Below are 18,844 nucleotides of genomic sequence, written 5' to 3'. Positions count from 1 at the left end.
CCCCCCTTCTCTTCTATCTTTTCTTCTTTATCTTTTTCTCCTTTCTTCTTATCCTTTATGTTCTCCATTCATATCTAATAGAAAATAACAATAAAAAAAAAAAGAGTTTTAGTTATTTAATTTGTTCCTTATCGTGTTGATCCTGGCTGCAATCGATCTCCCGCTAATTTCCCTGGTTCGAGGTCGACTTCTGCATTAACTTGTCAAGAACTACCATCTCTACAAGTGCTTCGTCTTTCCCCAGATTTCTGCAGTATGGATTGTTCCACTACACCATCCACAAGGCTTTCAGAGAAACCGAGAATGAATTCCTGCCTACTCCATCTGAACCATTTATGGTGCCACCATGATCCTCTTCTTCCGCATGAACTGGATCATTGTTCTCCTTGGCATGGTTTTAAGGATTATCATTTCAATTTGGATCAATATCAAATGGAACCAATCACCATTCTGATCTATTTATACACAGAGGATGAACAATCCATCGCAATATTATGCTTTTCCCTTTGGATCAGCTTGTCCTTCGTTCAGATTGTCAAATCCAATTCTATATGGGTCAGTATCACCCAGGAATGATCTGGGTTCTGATAGTGGTCTTCAATCCTTTCCAAAAGTTGTTTGGTTTTTATTTCCTACAACTCGGATTCATGACTCATGAGTGACTTGTTTCTCCTCCTCAGCCTTGCCTCAATCAAGCCATTCTCTCAGGGAGGACTCACATCTGAAAAACACATTCAAGACTCATTAAACAAGATACTGATGGCTACTGTAAGGAGAATTAATTGTATGAGGCACAATCACATCCTTCTTGGCCTGTTCATCTGTTCCCAACTGACAACAGGGATGGTCCATCCCTATGCTTTCAAATGCAGATAAACCCACACCTTTTCTGACTACTCACCATGGAAGAAGTGGGTAGTCTAGAACTAACTGTAACTTCAAATGCAATCTTGGAGAAACAATCTTGTCAACTGTCAAGCAATTCACCAGCCACACCTCCAAAGTCTTACAAGATTTTACCTCATTAAGGAAAAGATTAACAAGGTATTTTTCCTTTTCGGTAACCAAACAAAAGTGCACAAATGGATTAATATACAGTTTTCTTAATATGTAATTGCATGAAATTGGAATAGACATGCTGACTCATACATAAAGGACTTTATGCCCCTGTTCTTGATCAACTCAGAAATCATCTATACTGCAACAAACTATAAATTGTAAAATTAAATGCCACAATAATTCAGCACATAGTGTAACTCTCCAGAAACTTCTCAAACTTATTTTCCCACACATTTTAAACATATTACCATACACACGAACCTTTCGATTTACCAGCAGCAATTCCAAAAGTAATAGAGAAATAAATATGAGAAACAGATTTATCAATGTATCACTTACTTCTCCTTTTTTTGTCTCATCCAGCCGGTTGTAAAATCTTAGAACATACACATCCTATACAAAAAGGCAATTCATCATTGGCACCTCAAAACAAACTAGATGTGCTCAAGACTTGAACGAGAATAGTAGAAGAAAAAAACCACAGTATTCAAGGATTGGGTCTATCACACAAAGAGAGCTTGAAATAATAAATATAAGTGAACTTTGTGTACATGCTATCACAGAGAAGATGTAGATTATCAATCAAGCCTTACCCCATGATTGACCCTCCTACATCCTAGTTCCTCCACCATAAGAGTGTGCCCAATAACACCCTTCCTGATTGGTTTCTGCAACAAGAGGGGGAAAAAGGTATTAACTCAGTAAATGCATATGCAAGAATTTAGAGAGAGAGGGGGGAGATGTTGGGGGTAGGATGTCTTGTATTCTGTCGCATAGTTTTAGGGTTATATGGGTATTTCGGTATACTGTACCTCTATATGTTTCGTTATAATTTGTAGTGGGTGAATTCTCTGAAAGAGAGGAGGCGTGATAAGACAAGTGGCTGTAAACCCATGATCCATTGTTAGTGAAGCAGTTCTCATCTAACCGTGGACATAGGCAATCTTGCAGCACCACGTGAATCTTTGTGTTGCGTCTGTGTGAATCTTTTTCTTTCTATTGTCTTTGCTTTTTTGCATCGTGATTAGGTTTCAGGTTCCTATAAATTGGTATCAGAGCTACCAGATTATTCCACTTCTGGTGCTTGCTAACACGATGGCAGGAAAGGGTTCAAGCGCTAAGTATGACATTGAGAGGTTTAATGGGAAGAACAACTTTACCCTCTACCAGCGAAGAATGAAGGATCTTCTGATACAGCAATGTTTGGCTAAGACTTTGTTGTGGAAATCAAGAAACCAGAAAAAGTGAATGATGGAGGAGAAGGCGGTAAGTGCATTCCATTTGAATCTATCAGATGACACCCTACTATATATGGTGGATCTTGAATCTATACCGGAGGTATGAGTGAATGATGCAGATAAGATAGTAGGTACCAAGCAAACCCGCAAGAAAAAGGAGCAAGAGGCCAGAATTGATTCCAGCTCGTGGTACTAGTGGGGTCCAGCTCATAGCAGCTGGGCTTGTTAATTAGTTATTCAGTTATTAGCTATTTAGTTATTCCAGTTAATAACGGACAGCTGTGGTCCCAGGTTATGTGTGTAATGCTGGCTACTTAATTCCTATTTCTGTCTCCTGGGGTCTCTCTAATGTTTCTCTCTCTTCTAGCTCCTGTTAGCTAATGCTCTCCTAGCCGTGGGCTCTTGTATTTCCCCTTTGGGGGCCCCTTTCTTTTTCTCTAGTAATTATATTCTTTATTCACCCAAAAAAAAAAAAGTTAGTTGGCCTTAGTTAGTTTTAAGTTAGTTAATTACTTAGTAGCTTGAAGTACAAGCTAAGCCACTGCTGGAATCTTCCAGCTTTGCTTTCCTAATTAGTCTAGGACTTTAATTTGGTTTATTATAAAACAGTTGTTAGGCCTCAGGTCCCCATACAATTTTGATTATTGAATCGATGTTAGCCAATGGCTGGAAATACTGTGTGAGACAACTGGGTGAGAGGCCCTAGCCTGCGAGAGGCTTCTATCTTCTTGTTCAATCGATTTGTGTATGTTAACCTGTTGCTTATCTGAGTTACAATCTATTGAGAGAACCTGCTGCTGGTTTATGATCTTGACTGATCTTATCCTAACTAAGATCATTGAAGTTTACTGATGAAAGAACTGATCAAGATCCATTCATTCAAGTCCCTACAATCTAGTTTTCCTGAAAGTAGAGTTGGATCTCGGTACCAACTCGGTTTTGGGAAAAACCGAGTCGAGTCGAGATCTCGGCGAGACCTCGCCGAGTTGGTGCATTTTTTTTTCAAGACTCGAAGCCTCATCTCGGTGGGTTTTAGACCTAGTTTGGGTCTGAAACTTGGTATTCAGCCTATTTTAGGCCATTTAAACACAATGGCACTATCAGATTTTGCAAAAACAAAGTCCAAATATAAGTTTCACTTCGGACCATAGGTTGGAAGGCGTCAAGGGCGACGACGTACTAAAATACCCTACTCTACACATAGTTTAGTAATAGAAAGCAATCAAAACATTCAATTAATGTAAAACAACTTAAATAAGCATTAGAAATGCTATAGAGTACAATACATCAATCTTTAAACAAATGTTACATAAAATGTGATATGTTAATGTATTCAACCCCAACCATATCCACATAGAATTCCCATGTCATAGTGTTGCTGTAGTTTTGCACATAGTTTGCCACAGCACTCATATAAGTGTCGTCATCAACATATTCCAACTCCCCTATCCTAGGGTATAGAAGAGGCGGGGGCGGTTGGTTTGAGGAGTGAGATCCACTGCTACTGCCATATTGAGGCATGTATGGGTATGGCTGGTTTGAGAAATCCTTCAAATTTGTGATGAATCTTGAAGATGTGTAGTTGAATCTTCAAATGTGCAGCTGAATCACAGTTCAAGTCTTGAAATCCATCCAAAAATTGAAGAAAGAGAGTAGTTTTGGGAAGAAGAGACTAAGAGAGTACGTTTGGGGGTTTTGGGAAGAAGAGACTAAGAGAGAGTACGTTAGGTGGGCATTAAAATGGTAGATGGGCCATTAAAATGGTAGATGGGCATTAAAAATGGATCAAACCGAGATATCAATCCGAGATCCGCCGAGATCTCGGAGAGATATGGAATAGATTGTTGATAAAAATGGTTCAAAACGAGATATCAAATCGAGATCCGAGATCTCGGCGAAATATGACACTTTTGAAAATCACCTTAAGTCTCATCTCGGTTTTTCAAAAAATCGAGAAACTCGGCGAGATCTCGCGAGTTCTCGAACTATGGTGAGCAGTCAATCTAGCAGGAATTTGAGGCAGCACAAGATACTTAACCGGAAGTTGGCCAAGGGGAAATGAAGTCTTCTCTTGAAGCAAGATTTTGTTAGTGTCAAAGAGGCCAGCCAAAAAGAGATGATACTTTTGGGGGTTGATTCTGAGACCAAATAATTTTCAAACTGATTCAAACAATCCATAATAGTTTCTACTGAAAGAATGTTTGCTTTGGAAGAGACCATAAGGTCATCTGCAAAAGGCTAATGGGTGATCTTGAGCTTCTTCACTTGGGCATAGGAGAAATGAGCTGCTGATCAGTCTTGTACTGGATCTCTCTAGAAAGAACTTCCAAAGCTAGAGTAAAAGGAGAGGGAACAAGGGGCAGCCTTGTCTCATGCCAACCGTAGAAGAGAAGAAGCTTGTACCGTTCACAAGCACCAAGAACTGGGGGGGTGGAGATGCAATGATAGATCCAACCAACAAACACTGGAGGGAATCCCATTCTATTCAAAACACCAATAATGTAGTCCCATTTAAGGGAGTCAAAGGCCTTGTGTATGTCAATCTTTAGGAGGGCAGCATGAGAATGGCCTTTTCTATCAAAACCCCGAACCAAATCATTGCTTAGGAGAATGTTGTTTGATATGTTTCTACCGGCAATGAAGGCTGAATGGTTGTCACTGACAAGGGAATTAAAAACAAACTTGATTTTGTTGGTAAGAACTTTGGCAATAAACTTATATAAAGTGTTACAAAGAGAGATAGGACTGTAGTCTAACATAGAAGAGGCACCTTCCTTCTTTGAAATAAGATAGAGCAATGTTTGATTTATACCTTTGATCTGACCAGGGTTGTAGAAGAAGCTTTGGATGGCCTTGATGAGAGTTAGAAATCAAGAATGAGTTTATTCAAACAAGAGGCAAGGGAGTAAGAGCTGAGAAGGGAAGAGAAGAGAGAACCGTAGGAAGTGAGGAATTGATTCCTCTCCCCTATAAAAGGTAACTAGACAACAATGTAGTTCCTAAAGTACCCTTATTACACAAACTCTAACACTCCCCCGCAAGCTGGAGAATAAATGCCATACATTCCCAGCTTGCATAAAAGAGAACTAAACTGATTAGGGATGAGCCCCTTGGTAAAGATGTCAGCCAGTTGATCGCTTGTCTTAAAAAAAGCAGTACAGATGTAGCCAGAGTCAATCTTCTCTTTGATAAAGTGCCTATCCACCTCAATATGCTTTATTCTATCAAGGTGCACAGGATTGTGGGCTATACTTATGGCAGCCTTGTTAGCACAATAAAGTCTCTTAAGTGCTTCAGTATCGAACCCCAACTCTTGGACTAGCCTCTTCAACCATAGGAGTTCACAAACTCCATGAGCCATAGCCCTAAACTCAGCGTCTGCACTAGATCTGGCCACCACAGGTTGCTTCTTGCTCCTCCAAGTGACCAAATTACCACCTACAAATGTACAATAGTCTGATGTATATCGTCTATCTAAAACTGAACAAGCCCAATCCGCATCAGTGTGGCCTTCAATTCTCAAATGGTTGTGTTTGGCACATAGGAGGCCTTTTCCTGGGCAGGACTTCAAGTACCTAAGGAACCGGTAAACAGCCTCCAAGTGCCCACTTTTGGGAGCATGCATAAACTAACTGACCACCCCAACTGCATAGGTGATATTTGGGCGAGTCAAAGAGAGATAAATCAACTTTCCTACAAGTCTCTGGTATTTCCCTGCATCAACCAGTGAAGGTCCACAATCTTCCCCTAATTTATGATTTTGATCAATAGGAGAGTTTGCTGGCTTGCAACCCAACATCCATGTCTCTTTCAACAAATCAAGAACAAACTTCCTTTGACATATGTTGATTCCCCTTTTGGACCTTGACACTTCAATTCCTAAGAAATACTTCAAGAGACCCAAATATTTAATCTCAAATTGTTGAGCCAGGTAGGTCTTTAGCCTAGCTGTCTCAACTTGTCATCTTCAGTCACTACAATGTCATCAACATAGACAATAAGGGCTATAATAGTACCATTACCTCGCCGGGTAAATAAGGTGTGATCCGCTCGACTCTAAGAATACCCATTCTTTAGAATAGCCTGCCTGAACCTCTCAAACCAAGCTTTTGGAGACTATTTTAAACCATATAAAGTCTTCTTAAGGAGACACAACTTCCCCTCAGCTGAAGAGAACTGGAAGCCAGAAGGGGGCTGCATGTAAACTTCCTCCTGTAAGTCACCATGGAGGAAAGCATTTTTCACATCCAACTGATACAGTGGTCAATCTCTATTTGTTGCCAATGATAAGAGGACCCCTATAGAATTATGCATAGCCACAAGAGCAAATGTCTCCTGAAGTCAATCCCGTACACCTGACTGTACCCTTTGGCCACCAACCTTGCTTTGTACCTCTCAATCGCACCATCTGACCGATACTTGATTGTGTAGACCCACTTGCATCCAACTGGAACTCTCCCCCTGGGAAGATCTACCAATTTTCAAGTTCCATCTGACCGATACTTGATTGTATCTCCTGATAGCTTGCTTCCACTTTGGGTCAGACATAACCTCAATGACATTATTGGGAATGGAAACAAAGGAGGGGGCAACAGTAAAGGCAAGACCTGTAAGAGAGAGAGCATCAAAGGAAACAAATTGGGCAATAAGATTAGTGCAAGCTCTCTTCCCTTTTCTAACAGCAGTAGGAAGGTCTAAATCAGAAGGAAGAGAAGAGATGTCACCTGACTGAGAAGGATGTATCTCAAAATGTGTATCATTTCCTCCCTTTTGCCTTTACTTGTTATTCTTCTTCCTTTTGTACACAAGGTAGTAATCCTTCTCATTACCAGAACCACTATCAACAACAGCCCCTTCTTTAGCATTCCCAATGTCAAATAGAAATGGAGAAGTAGGCAAAGGTGGGAGGAAAGGGATATCAACAGCCTCTTCATTCCCACTATGCTCCACCTGAAGAGGATGTTGATGAGAAGGAGTAAAGAAAGGTATAGATTCAACAAAGGTGACATCTTTGGAGAGAAGGCGCCTTCGGGAAGAAGGTTAGTAGCACTTATACCCCTTCGTAGAGGAGGAATATCCAAAGAAAATGCATTTGAGTGCCTTGGGGTCAAGCTTAGTCCTAGCAGATTTATTGACATGGACATAGCAGACATACCCAAATACCTTGGGAGGAAGAGAGAAAGCAAAGTTTGGGGGGACAATGTTTCCAAAGGGGATTTGGAGCCAAAAAGTTTAGTGGGCATGCGGTTGATTAAAAAGGCAGCAGTGAGAAGAGCTTCGGACCAAAAGGTTTTAGGAACATGCATGCCAAATAAGACTCTTAGTGACCTCCAATAAATGACGATTTTTCCTCTCAGCTACCCCATTCTGTTGGGGTGTGTCAACACAAGCTACTTGATAGATAATACCATTATCAGTGAAAAAGTTTTAGAGGTCACCATACATGTACTCCCCTCCTTTATCAAAACGAACAATTTTGATTTTAGTTTTACACTGTGTAAGAACCATCTGCTAGAAATTTGTAAAGGCAGCATAGACATTACTTTTATACTTCATCAAGAAGGTCCAAGTGGACCGAGAATAATCATCAACAAATGAAACGAAATAGTGGTAACCAAATAAAGATGTAATGGGAGAAGGTCCCCAAACATCAGTATGCACAATATGGAAGGGAACTGTGGATCTATTGCCATTGTCTCCTTCAATCTATAGTCCAGATGGAGATCCCGTAGGGGCAACCTTAGTCATCAAAGTGTGGGCTTTGGCTCCCCCTCTCCTGCTGCCTTGCATACCAGGGAGACAACCATAAAGTATCCAACATCGCTCCCTTGTAGGTCCAGATTTCCCACAGTGGTCACAGCTGAATCGATCCCTGTCATTTCCTTGGTGTAAAACCCGACCTCTTCCTCCAATAGTTGACATAATGTAGGAATACACAAAAAAGTGGGGACGATACCCAAATCCAATGGGGAGTACACACTCTACCCAAAAAGAGACAGTTCGTCTCAGGTAAGACTTCTCCAAAAACTGTGGATCTATTGCCATTGTCTCCTTCGATCTGTAGTCCAGATGGAGATCCCGTAGGGGCAACCTTAGTCATCAAAGTGTGGGCTTGGGCTCCCCCTCTCCTGCTGCCTTGCATACCAGGGAGACAACCATAAAGTATCCAACATCGCTCCCTTGTAGGTCCAGATTTCCCACAGTGGTCACAGCTGAATCGATCCCTGTCATTTCCTTGGTGTAGAACCAGACCTCTTCCTCCAATAGTTGACATAATGTAGGAATACACGAAAAAGTGGGGATGATACCCAAATCCAATGGGGAGTACACACTCTACCCAAAAAGAGACAGTTCGTCTCAGGTAAGACTTCTCTAAATAACTATTGTCGATTCACTGATCTAGACAGGCTGAAGAAACACACTTACAAGATGGGGGTAATACCCAAAGTCAAATGGGGAGGATATTCTCAACCCAAAGAAGTTTTTTAAAACACTGGTGAACATAGTCCAGCAACCAAAGAAGGCAAACATCTCAAACCAATTCAACACCACAATATTCTTGAAAGTATAGCCTCGTCACACAACCACTAGAGAAGTTCAAACAACATTTCTCACTAACACCAAGCAGGCCCACTTCGAAAAATCAATAACCAAATCAGATGGGGAGATCACACTCAACTCAAATACACAGTCCAACTTCGGAAAAAAATTCCAGCAAGGACAAACAAGCTCCAAATGTGAGGAACTTCACTCAAACAAACCCTCCGAAGTGCAACAACATCTCATAACAACTCATACAACCAGATGAGGGATTCCACAACCATTTTAACAACACAACAATCAACTGGGGAGTATACTCGAACCAAAAAAAAATCAGCAAGCAAACAAACCACAGTTCCTTGGAGACATAGTTGTCAAGGCGTCGCCTAGGGGTCCAGGCACCTTGATCACCTAGGCGGGCGCCTTGGACGCCTTGATCGCCTAATTAGTGTCGCTTTGGTTTTGGACCCTCTCTGACACCTTGGGTCGCCTAGACGCCGTGACATCTATGGAAATCAGGTCAAATGCATTTCTCACAACATAATCTTATTCCATACCAACCAATAACAACCATTCAACACATCACAAGGTATTTTAGGCAAAACAAAGAAGAAGAGGTGAACTTGGCGGTAACTGGGAAGCTTGGGGAGAATGGGTTGTGCTCCCAAACCATACCATTCCAACAACCGAAGCCTTATGGGCCTGAAACGTATCTGCTGGGCAATTCTAGCAAGCTCAGCCACAACCCAAATGGTGGCTTAAACATGGAAATACTCAAATAAGAAGAGGAGGCAGGCGGTAATGCATTTCTGGGCTTCTTGCTCTTCCATCGGCCTTCACAGCCCTAAATCTTCCCCCATTAGGTCTTGAAGTTGATGAAAGAACTCTCGTAAGTCTTCTAGGAGTATTATCTTACATGGTACAGCCTCTATTGGAACCCTCTACTTTTCTAGGGTTCCAAAGAGAGGTAGAAAGAAACAGTGCAAGCTTGGTCGACTCTCAAACCTGCTCTAATACCAAGTTAGAAATCAAGAACGAGTTGATTCAAACAAGAGGGAATAAGAGCTGAGAAGGGAAGAGAAGAGAAGAAGAGAGGAGAAGGAAGAAAGAAGAAGAAGAAATGAGAGAACCGTAGTGGTGAGGAATTGATTCCTCTCCCCTATAAAGTTTCATTAAGCACTTCATGGAAATTACACATACCTGGGCAAAAAAAAGAAAATTTATTACAATATAAGGCAACTAGACAACACTCTAGTTCCTAAAGTACCCTTATTACACAAACTCTAACAATAAGGTCAACTTTAACAATGTCCCAACAGGAGAAGAAGAAACCCATATTGAATCCATCCAGACCAAGAGCTTATTAGCCTAAAGGGAGTGAACTGCCTTAAGAATCTCATCTTCATTTGGAATAGCCTGGAGAGAGCTGAAGAGGGATGAGGGGATAATTAGTTTAGAAGGTCCTCGGGAATGGGGACTGAAGTGGCAAGTGGAGTAGGTCTGAACAGCTCTTTGAACTAGTTTGACCTGAACCTTTATACAAGCCTATTCGGGAGTTCAGATTTATTTACTGATTCACCTACTGCGTTTATATGTCTGAATCTGAGTTGGGTATTGCTATGGAGGTCACAAGGTGGTGATTATTTTGTTATAGGCTGCTGGAAGTATATTGTTTGGGTTATCCTACTGTAATCAGTTTAGAGCTATTCTCTACTGGGTATATTGTGAAGCTAGGACATCCTAGGTTTGGTTTTACATTAGTGAAACTTAAAAGTATTTACATGACGAAGTCTCTGACGAACAAGTTGTTCGTGAAAAACAGTTGTATTCTCTATAAATGGAAGAAGGCTCTGATCTATTAGAACATCTCAACACGTTCAATCAGGTCATAAGCCAACTTGCAAGCTCAAAGGTTTTGATTGAGGATGAAGACAAAGCCGTATTGTTGCTAGCGTCACTTGTAGCATTGTATGATCACTTGGTGACGACTCTCTTGTACTGGAAGGAGACCCTTGCGATGGATAAAGTCAGGGCTGCCCTTATGCCCAATGGTACAAGGAAGAGGGCCAGCAGTGCTCAATCTCAAGGAGAAGGTATCTTTGGAAAAGTCAAGGAGCAGGAAAAAGGGAGATCAAATCAAAAGGGATCTAGGAGTAGGAGTCAATCGAAATCAAAAGGGGCAAAGACCAAGCTCTCCTATTACTATTGCAAGAAGGAAGATCAATTGAAGAGAGACTATTTGAAGAGGAAGGACGACTTAAAGAAGAAAAGTGCAAAAAAAGCACTTTAGTAAGCCATCGTGGCTGATAGCTCGAATGCTGATTGGGCTGGTGCTGACGGTGATCGACGGTCTACTACTGGTTATTGCACTTTTGTGGGTGGTAATTTAGTCACTTGGAGAAGCAACAAGCAGACTATTGTGGCTAGGTCTAGTGTTGAGGCTGAATATCAAGCTATGGCTCATAACACAGCTAAGTTAATGTGGTTAAAATCATTGCTTTAGGAGTTTGGATTTCCAGTTAGTCAACCTATGAATATGTTTTGTGATAATCTAGTGCTATTTATATTGTAAGCAATCCAGCGTTTCATGAGAGAACAAAGCACATTGAAGTTGATTGTCATTTTGTGAGAAATGTTTTGTTATGAAAAGTTGATCTCTACTCCATTCGTTTTGTCTGCTAATCAGCTTAGTGATATGCATAGTTCTAAAACTCGCCGAGATCTCGGCAAGATCTCGGAAAACTCGAGAATCTCGACCTGGTCGAGACGAGTTCTCTTACGAGACCCAAATATGCATGGTTTCGGTAAACTCGATCGAAATTTTGGCAAAATCTCGAAAACCTCAGATATCTCGACCTACGTGAGAAGAAACTACTCGTGTTTCTTCTCAAACACTAGGATGTAGCATTAATATGTCATGTAGACAGAAGACAATGCACATCGGTTCCATCAGACCATGAGTGGACTTGATCCAGCATGTCATAGTTCATATCAATAGACAGTTACAGACTCACAATATTGTATTGTTGGGACATGGAAGACTATGGTATCTATGACATATGTATTGTTCACTATACTTGGGTGTCTATTTAATACGCATTGTTCACTCACCATTGTACTTTGTAGTTTTTACTTTAAGTCCTTAACTATTTCTTAAATGATTATTCAATATTATGTGTCTTCATCCATTATTGCATAATTTACTTGTTTTATTTGCCCATTATGTCTCATAACACTCAAACAATGTGTAGGCAAATATTACATAAGGATTCGACGTTTACTGCCAACCAAGGGTACCAATCCAAAGCACAAAATTGGGTGCTTTTTTTTCTTTACAATTTGAAGATTTAAATATGTTTATTAAGACTAAAACAAGCTTCTCTTAAAGTTTTAGAATTGCCCACCGAAACAAAAAAAAAATAATTCACTGTCTCGCCAAGATCTCGAAAATCTCGACCTGATCAAGACACCTCCTGACCTCCTCGAGATGAGTTTTTGAACCTTGGTGATAAGTTTACCAAACCCCTATTTGGTCCTACTTTCCCAAAAGGTTGTTCCAAGCTGGGCATGGGTGCTTTGTATGCTCCAACTTGAGGTGGAGTGTTAATTATTGTAGTGTGGGGTACATCCTATTGTAACACACAAGGTTCTAAAACTCGGGTTTCGACTAGCCAAAAACCGAGACCTGTGATTTTTTCCCAGCCAACTCGAGCTGGTGGTTTCGAGGCCCAGAAATGCTTTTTTTTATCTGATTTTTTGAATACAACCTATTTTTTACATTCTAAACACAGTGCATAAACTATTTTCACCCCCCCCCAAAAAAAAAAACACTCAAAATGGTACTTGTGGTTTTTTACCCAAGTTTACTAGTGTACACACAGTGTACTGAGAATCATAGTTGTCAAGGCAGACACTTATTTATGCCAAATATCATTTAAGTAAATGTATTTGTATTTCACTTACTTAAGACATTATTCATAAATAAGCAAATACCCCCTATTTGAATCCAATAAAAATAGTTAAAAAATAAAATTCCAAAAGGATAAAAAGTCAACCCCCCAGTTCAAGAACAAAACTTGATTTTCGACGGTAGGTGAAATTTTCAACTTTCTAATGCTAGGGTTTTTCTCAAACCTATAAATTCCGTAAATCTTAATATGGTAAAACGTTGCGAAAAACTAAAAGTGCGGTAAAATATTCATTTGTTTTGATGTCTAAAACATTATTTTCATTCAGAGCCATTTTGACAGCATTTACGCACACCAAATTAACTTTGACCGGAACATAACTCTTTCAATATAAATCAGATTTTAGCAATCTTGTATTTGTTGGAAAGCTATGTTTTAGGCATAAATAAGTGTCTGTCTTGCTTTCTGGCCCGGTTTTTGGCATAAATAACTGTCTGTCCTAGTTTCGAGCCAGGTTTCCTTAAGTTTCGATGGGCATGAGTGTCAAAACTTGCGAAATATGGGTTGCTTCGGTCGAAACCAGTGACTTTTTAAAATCTACCCACATCTCGTGCGAAACAGAGATATCTCGGTGGTTTCGACAGGTTTCGACTGAGTTTTCTTTCCATGGTAACACAATAGGGGGAGTTCTCTCTCTATTGGACATGATGTTTGTGTTTTTCAGTGTCTAGGAGTGCTGGTTTTAGTCTTTGAGTTGTTTACTTTATTTTATTTCTGATTCCTTCTGCAAGAAGGAGTCTTCTACTCTGTATTCTTCTTATTATATAAAAAGCCTTTGGGGGGGGGGGGGGACTGCTAGATCTATCGACTATTGTTCTCTAGGCAGTCCCCCCTTCTCTCCCATCTCTTTTCTTCTGTTCTGTTCACTGGTTCTACTACTGATACTGTTTCAAGTTAGAAAAAAATATATTTGAATGAAAAAATCTGCACTTTTACCACTTTGCACCCAAATCTGTTTCGATCCCTGATTTGAACATTGTAACTCTGTAAGTCCCCAAAACTTGTTGAAATGGTGACGATTAGAATCATTTTTATGTTAGATGATTTCCTCCAACTCATATCGAAGAGAAAAACAAGTTTCTAAGGCCTTTGACTGCTCTCAGTCTCATATCTCACTCGCGGTTTATGTTTTGCAGGTTTAAAGGAGGTGGTGTATCTTACCTATAACAGACCGTATCATACTTGTGTCAGTCTCGCATTGGTCGATACAAACTTTTTTTAAAAAAATAAGTATCATATCGGTAAGTGTCAAATATTGATACGTATCAACCAATATGATACAATACCTACCGATACTAAAACCCTGGGCACTTGACTCTAATGGCTGCTACAAGTACACAACAGTAGGTAGAGTTCTCAAAGTTATTAACAGAGTTATGGTTATTATGAAAGGAAAGCTAACTGGAAATCTTTACAGACTCATAGGGAATACAGTGACAGGTGGAGCATCTGAGTTGATACAGATGACACTAATCTGTGGCATATGTAGTTGGGGCACACGGGAGAAAAAGGTATGATGGAGCTTCATAAAAGAAAGCTGTTTAAGGGTGTGAAAATTTGCAAATTGAACTTCTCCAAATACTGTATTTTCGGGAAACAATGCAAGGCTAGCTTTAGAACTGCAAAACACACAAGCAAGGATGTGCGTGATTATGTACAAAGTAACGTATGGGGCCTTTCACCAATCAAATTTAAAAGTGGAGGCATGGAGCAGAATATTCTGTAACCTTCATTGATGATTGGTCAAGGAAAGTCTGGGTCTACTTCATGCAGCATAAAAGTGAGGTGTTCTCTAAATTTAAGGAGTGGAAGGCTGAGGTAGAAGACAAGAAAGAAACTTAAATGCTTGAGAATAGACAGTGGAAGGGAGTACAGGTACAGACATTTCTAGAACTGTGCAAGAATGAAGGGATTACACGTCATTTCACTGTATCAGATACACCACAGCAAAACGGTGTAGCTAAGAGGATGAACAGAACACTTCTAGAAAGAGCTTGGAGCATGAAGCTGAATGCAGGACTAAACAAGAGTTTTTGGGTAGAAGCAGTGAACATAGCATGTTTTCTCATCAACAGGTCTCCATCTAAAGTGATTGATTGCAAAATTCCTGAAGAGGTATGGATAGGAAAACTAGCAAACTATTCTGTATTGAGAGTATTTGGTTGTCCAGCCTATGTTCATGTGCAGAGTGGGCAATGTTTCAAGATAAAGTCAAAGTCTAAGCAGTGTATCTTCCTTGGATTTGAGAAAGGTGTAAATGGATTCAAGTTGTGGGATCCTAGTTCACTGAAAATTGTGGTGAGCAGGGACATTGTGTTTGATGAGTCTCAAAAGGTGAAGTCAAACTGCAAGTCACAAGCAGATGACGGAAATAAAGAAGGATTTACTGTGTAGGTGGAGTTAGGTGAGTCAGAAACAGCAGGAGAGAAAGTATCATCCAGTACCTAACCAGACCCACAGGAAAGGGAAGCATACTCACAAAGCACCTATGAGATACGGGTTTGAGGACATGGTTGCTTTTGCCCTCACTATAGTTACATGTGACCCATCTTCCAACCAAGAAGCTCAAGATGATGTGCAAAGTGATAAATGGATGATGTTGTGATAGAGGAAATGGAATCTACACAAAAGAACAAAACTTAGGAGATTGTGAAAAACCCAATGGGAGAACAATAATTAGGTGTAAATGGGTCCTCCGTAAAAAAAGGCAGTGTCAGAAAATGAGCATGCAAGGTGTAAGGCCAGACTTAAAACCAAAGGCTATCACACAAGGAGGGGTGGATTACAGGTAAATATTCTCTCCGATGGTAAAGCACACTTCAATTTGGGTATTAATTGCCTTGGTACCCATGTTTGATTTAGAGCTGGAACAACTTGATGTGAAGACGCCGTTTTTTCATAGTAACTTGGAGGAACAGATTTACATGGAACAGCCTAAAGGTTTCAAGGTGCAGGAAAAAAGATTATGTTTGCCTGCTCAAGAGGTCGCTTTATAGTCTTAAGAAATTTTCAAGGCGGTGATACAAGCACTTTGACTCCTTTATGGTGCAGATCAGTTACTCAAGAAGTGAGTATGACTGTTATGTGTATTATAAAATGTCAAGTGATAATTCTATTATTCTTTTGATGTTATATATTGATGACATGCTCATTGCTGCCAAGAATAAACATGATATTATCTCTTTAAAGTCTCTTTTTAGTGTTGAATTTGAGATGAAGGATCTTGGTGTTACGAAAAAGATCCTTGGCATGGAAATTTATAGAAATAAAGTGTAGTAAAACTTTGGGTAACTCAGAAGATGTATGTTGAAAAGGTGCAGAAACGTTTCAACATGGTAAAGGCTAGGTCGGTCAGCACTCTATTAGCTAAGCTAGCCACTTCGAGTTATCTGAAAATCAATACCCTACAACACATGGGGAAGCCAGATGTAGGTAGAGCGATTAAAATGGCTTCATTCTTGGAGGCAACCAATTGCAGCCTAACTCATTACGTTAAATTCCCATCACAAAGCAACTTTCTTTTTCTTTTCTTTTCTTTTTTTCTTTTTTTTTTTGGTAGATCAATGCAACAGTGCCGTTCAAAATTCAACAACGACATCAAAATAAAATAAGTAATCCAAAACAAAGAAGTATGTTCATATGGAGAAAATAATCAAATAAGAAAGAAAGCAGATGAAAATTTTACAATGCCAGGATTCTCATGAGGATCTCGCTTGTACATCTCGACGTATTGGCCCCTCAAGAACAAGAAGCGGAGATGGCAATACTCCTGGCTGATTGAATTGATGCCGAGATGATATACCCAACCAAAGTACTCGAACATCCCTTTCTCTTCCAAACCGTACTCCGATCCTTCCTTGTCAGAGCCTTCACTGGATGTCATTTTGGACGGCGACAGCGACGGTGACGACATTTAAGCCCGTAGCTCCTCTCCGCTCACCTCTCTACCCTGTATCCTTTCAGTAAACTCTTCTCCGTTTTCAGATAAGACACAGTGAGGCTATGTGTTCTCTCGCAGATTCATCAGAGATCGGGGAATGATGGACAGAGAGAGAGAGAGAGTAAAGAGCTGTCCAGGTGCTTCGTTTACAGAAGAAAATGCGAAAAAACAGAGGAGAAAGAGGAGGAGGAAGACACATGACGCTTTTTTGGATAGCTTGGGATTGAGATCAACGATCAACAGTAGTTCAATACAGAGAAAACTAAGCGGGAACACCGGAAAACGCGTCTAATGAGAGTAACTAGTAACGTCTCTTTGAACCGTCCATGGTTCGAGTCTTTGAGCCTCCAGAACCAATCAACAGAGTCGAGAGTCGAGAGAAAAGGGAGCGGTCATCGAGTCCACGTTTCAGAACCCAAATCCGTATTTTTCACTTTATCGTGCACTTGGCTGGTGAGTGAGGGTAGCATTGGTCAGGTTGTTGGTTATTAGGGTTTACTCGAACCACCGTCCTTATTGAACCGGATTCCCCGGCTATATTATACTATAATTATAGGCAGAAGCCGCATAACCAGTCAGTTTTGTGTGAATTGGAAATGGATTCATCCGAGATACCTTGTCGTTCTTATTTTGTCCATAAAAGCAACAAGTCAAACCGGATTGGACTGGGTCTGTCCAGACCTGCAACTAAGGTCTAAGGATAAAAATTTGGGGAAATCCTATTGTAATTGATGTAGGTAAAAAAGAAAATGTAAGCTTAATTTCTTCTTCTATTTTCCTATGGGCATAACCGCATAGCACATTCATGAAGTATAGAATTCTGTCATTTTCACATATGTACTCGAGAATTGTGTAAAACAGTTATATTTTACTTTCAAATTTTTTTATGCAAAAGAAGAAAAGTTCTAGATTTGAAATAAAACAAAACACATCATCAAGTCAGAAAAAAAATTATTTTGGGAAAGCGAATGCTACCTAGGGCTCGTGAAATAACTGTTGCACCATCAAGATTTTTCGCTTTTCCATGGGGTGCGGTGGTCATTTCACATGTTTCTGTGCTTGGGCGCAAGGTCAGCGCACCATATGCGCCTAGATAGCATTCTTTTTCTCAATTATTTTTATTCATAACTTAAAAGAAGTTTTGGGAATTAAACAAGGGGCAATCAAAAAGAATGTTACAAGTACTTTGGTTATGACAAGATGTATTGTTTAAATTTTCTTGTATTGAATTATTAGTTTAAGAGCACAAATAGGGTTAGTGTTGTTTTTTTAAGGTTTTAAAATGAATTTTAAGGTTTACAAAAAAAAATGAATTTAAAGATATTAAGAACAACCTAAAAGGGTGTTTACCATAGCCATTTTAATTGTGGCTACTAATAGATATTTATTTACATTATCAGGTGGAGCGATTTTTCAGAAATCAACAAGCAATCTTATAGAACATGGTCTACCATGGAAGCTGAATTTATAGTTATGGAGTAAACTGGTATAAAAGCTGAATAGCTAAGAAATCTAATGGTTGATATCCCTTACAGTCTAAGGTTTAAATTGGTGCCATCGTATGTAGAGAGTAACAGTTAGTCATAAAAGGTTTTGTTGCGTCAAGAAATCTCCGCAAGTTGTCCTCTTACATGGTAGCCTGCACAGAGGAGTAGAGGGGACACCAGAGAGTTGGTTAGCACCAGCGGGGGACTTTCCGATGCCTGAGTCAGATCTCTCTAAGCAACAATTGAGAATAATTTAGATGATCCTACATAGAATTATACCTAAGTATATATAGTGTTTGTGGCTGATAGAGGCGGTAGAGGAGAGAGTCCCAGAATGGTAAGTCTTATCTTTAGTAAGAGTACTGGTAGAGTTTCTCTAGGAGTGTGATCCCTGATTCATAGGGATTGTGGGCGCTTCTCTAATAGTTTCCTTATAGGAATAAGCTGGCATAAGGAAAGATTAATTTATGCCTGCGTAGCATGTCGTGCCGTTTTTAGTAGGTTCCTTATTTGGAACAAGCCACGGAAGTGATTTGTTGAGTCTTCAACCGTCGTGGGGCTGCGATGCTTTGATGACATGGCATAATCTAATTGAATGGTTATATTTGGGTA

General features: G+C 40.0%; 1 protein-coding gene across 2 annotated transcripts in view; it reads right to left on the bottom strand.

Annotated features, from left to right (window-relative positions):
* LOC122669287 (protein ENHANCED DISEASE RESISTANCE 2-like) overlaps window positions 1–16,868 on the bottom strand; it is a 159,283-nt gene extending 142,415 nt beyond the window's left edge. For both annotated transcript variants that reach the window (XM_043866030.1, XM_043866031.1), the window contains exons 1-3: window positions 16,491–16,868; window positions 1,653–1,727; window positions 1,399–1,452 (exon numbers count right to left, since the gene is read on the bottom strand). In XM_043866030.1, the coding sequence (XP_043721965.1) occupies window positions 1,399–1,452; window positions 1,653–1,727; window positions 16,491–16,718 (357 nt within the window). In that variant the 5' untranslated portion in view covers window positions 16,719–16,868. The remainder of the gene's footprint in view (window positions 1–1,398; window positions 1,453–1,652; window positions 1,728–16,490) is intronic.
* Between the last annotated feature and the right edge of the window lie 1,976 nt (window positions 16,869–18,844).

This window comes from Telopea speciosissima, chromosome 7 (genome assembly GCF_018873765.1).
Source record: "Telopea speciosissima isolate NSW1024214 ecotype Mountain lineage chromosome 7, Tspe_v1, whole genome shotgun sequence".
In the NCBI taxonomy this organism is placed as follows: domain Eukaryota; kingdom Viridiplantae; phylum Streptophyta; class Magnoliopsida; order Proteales; family Proteaceae; genus Telopea; species Telopea speciosissima.
This window is presented reverse-complemented; position numbering and strand designations above follow the sequence as displayed.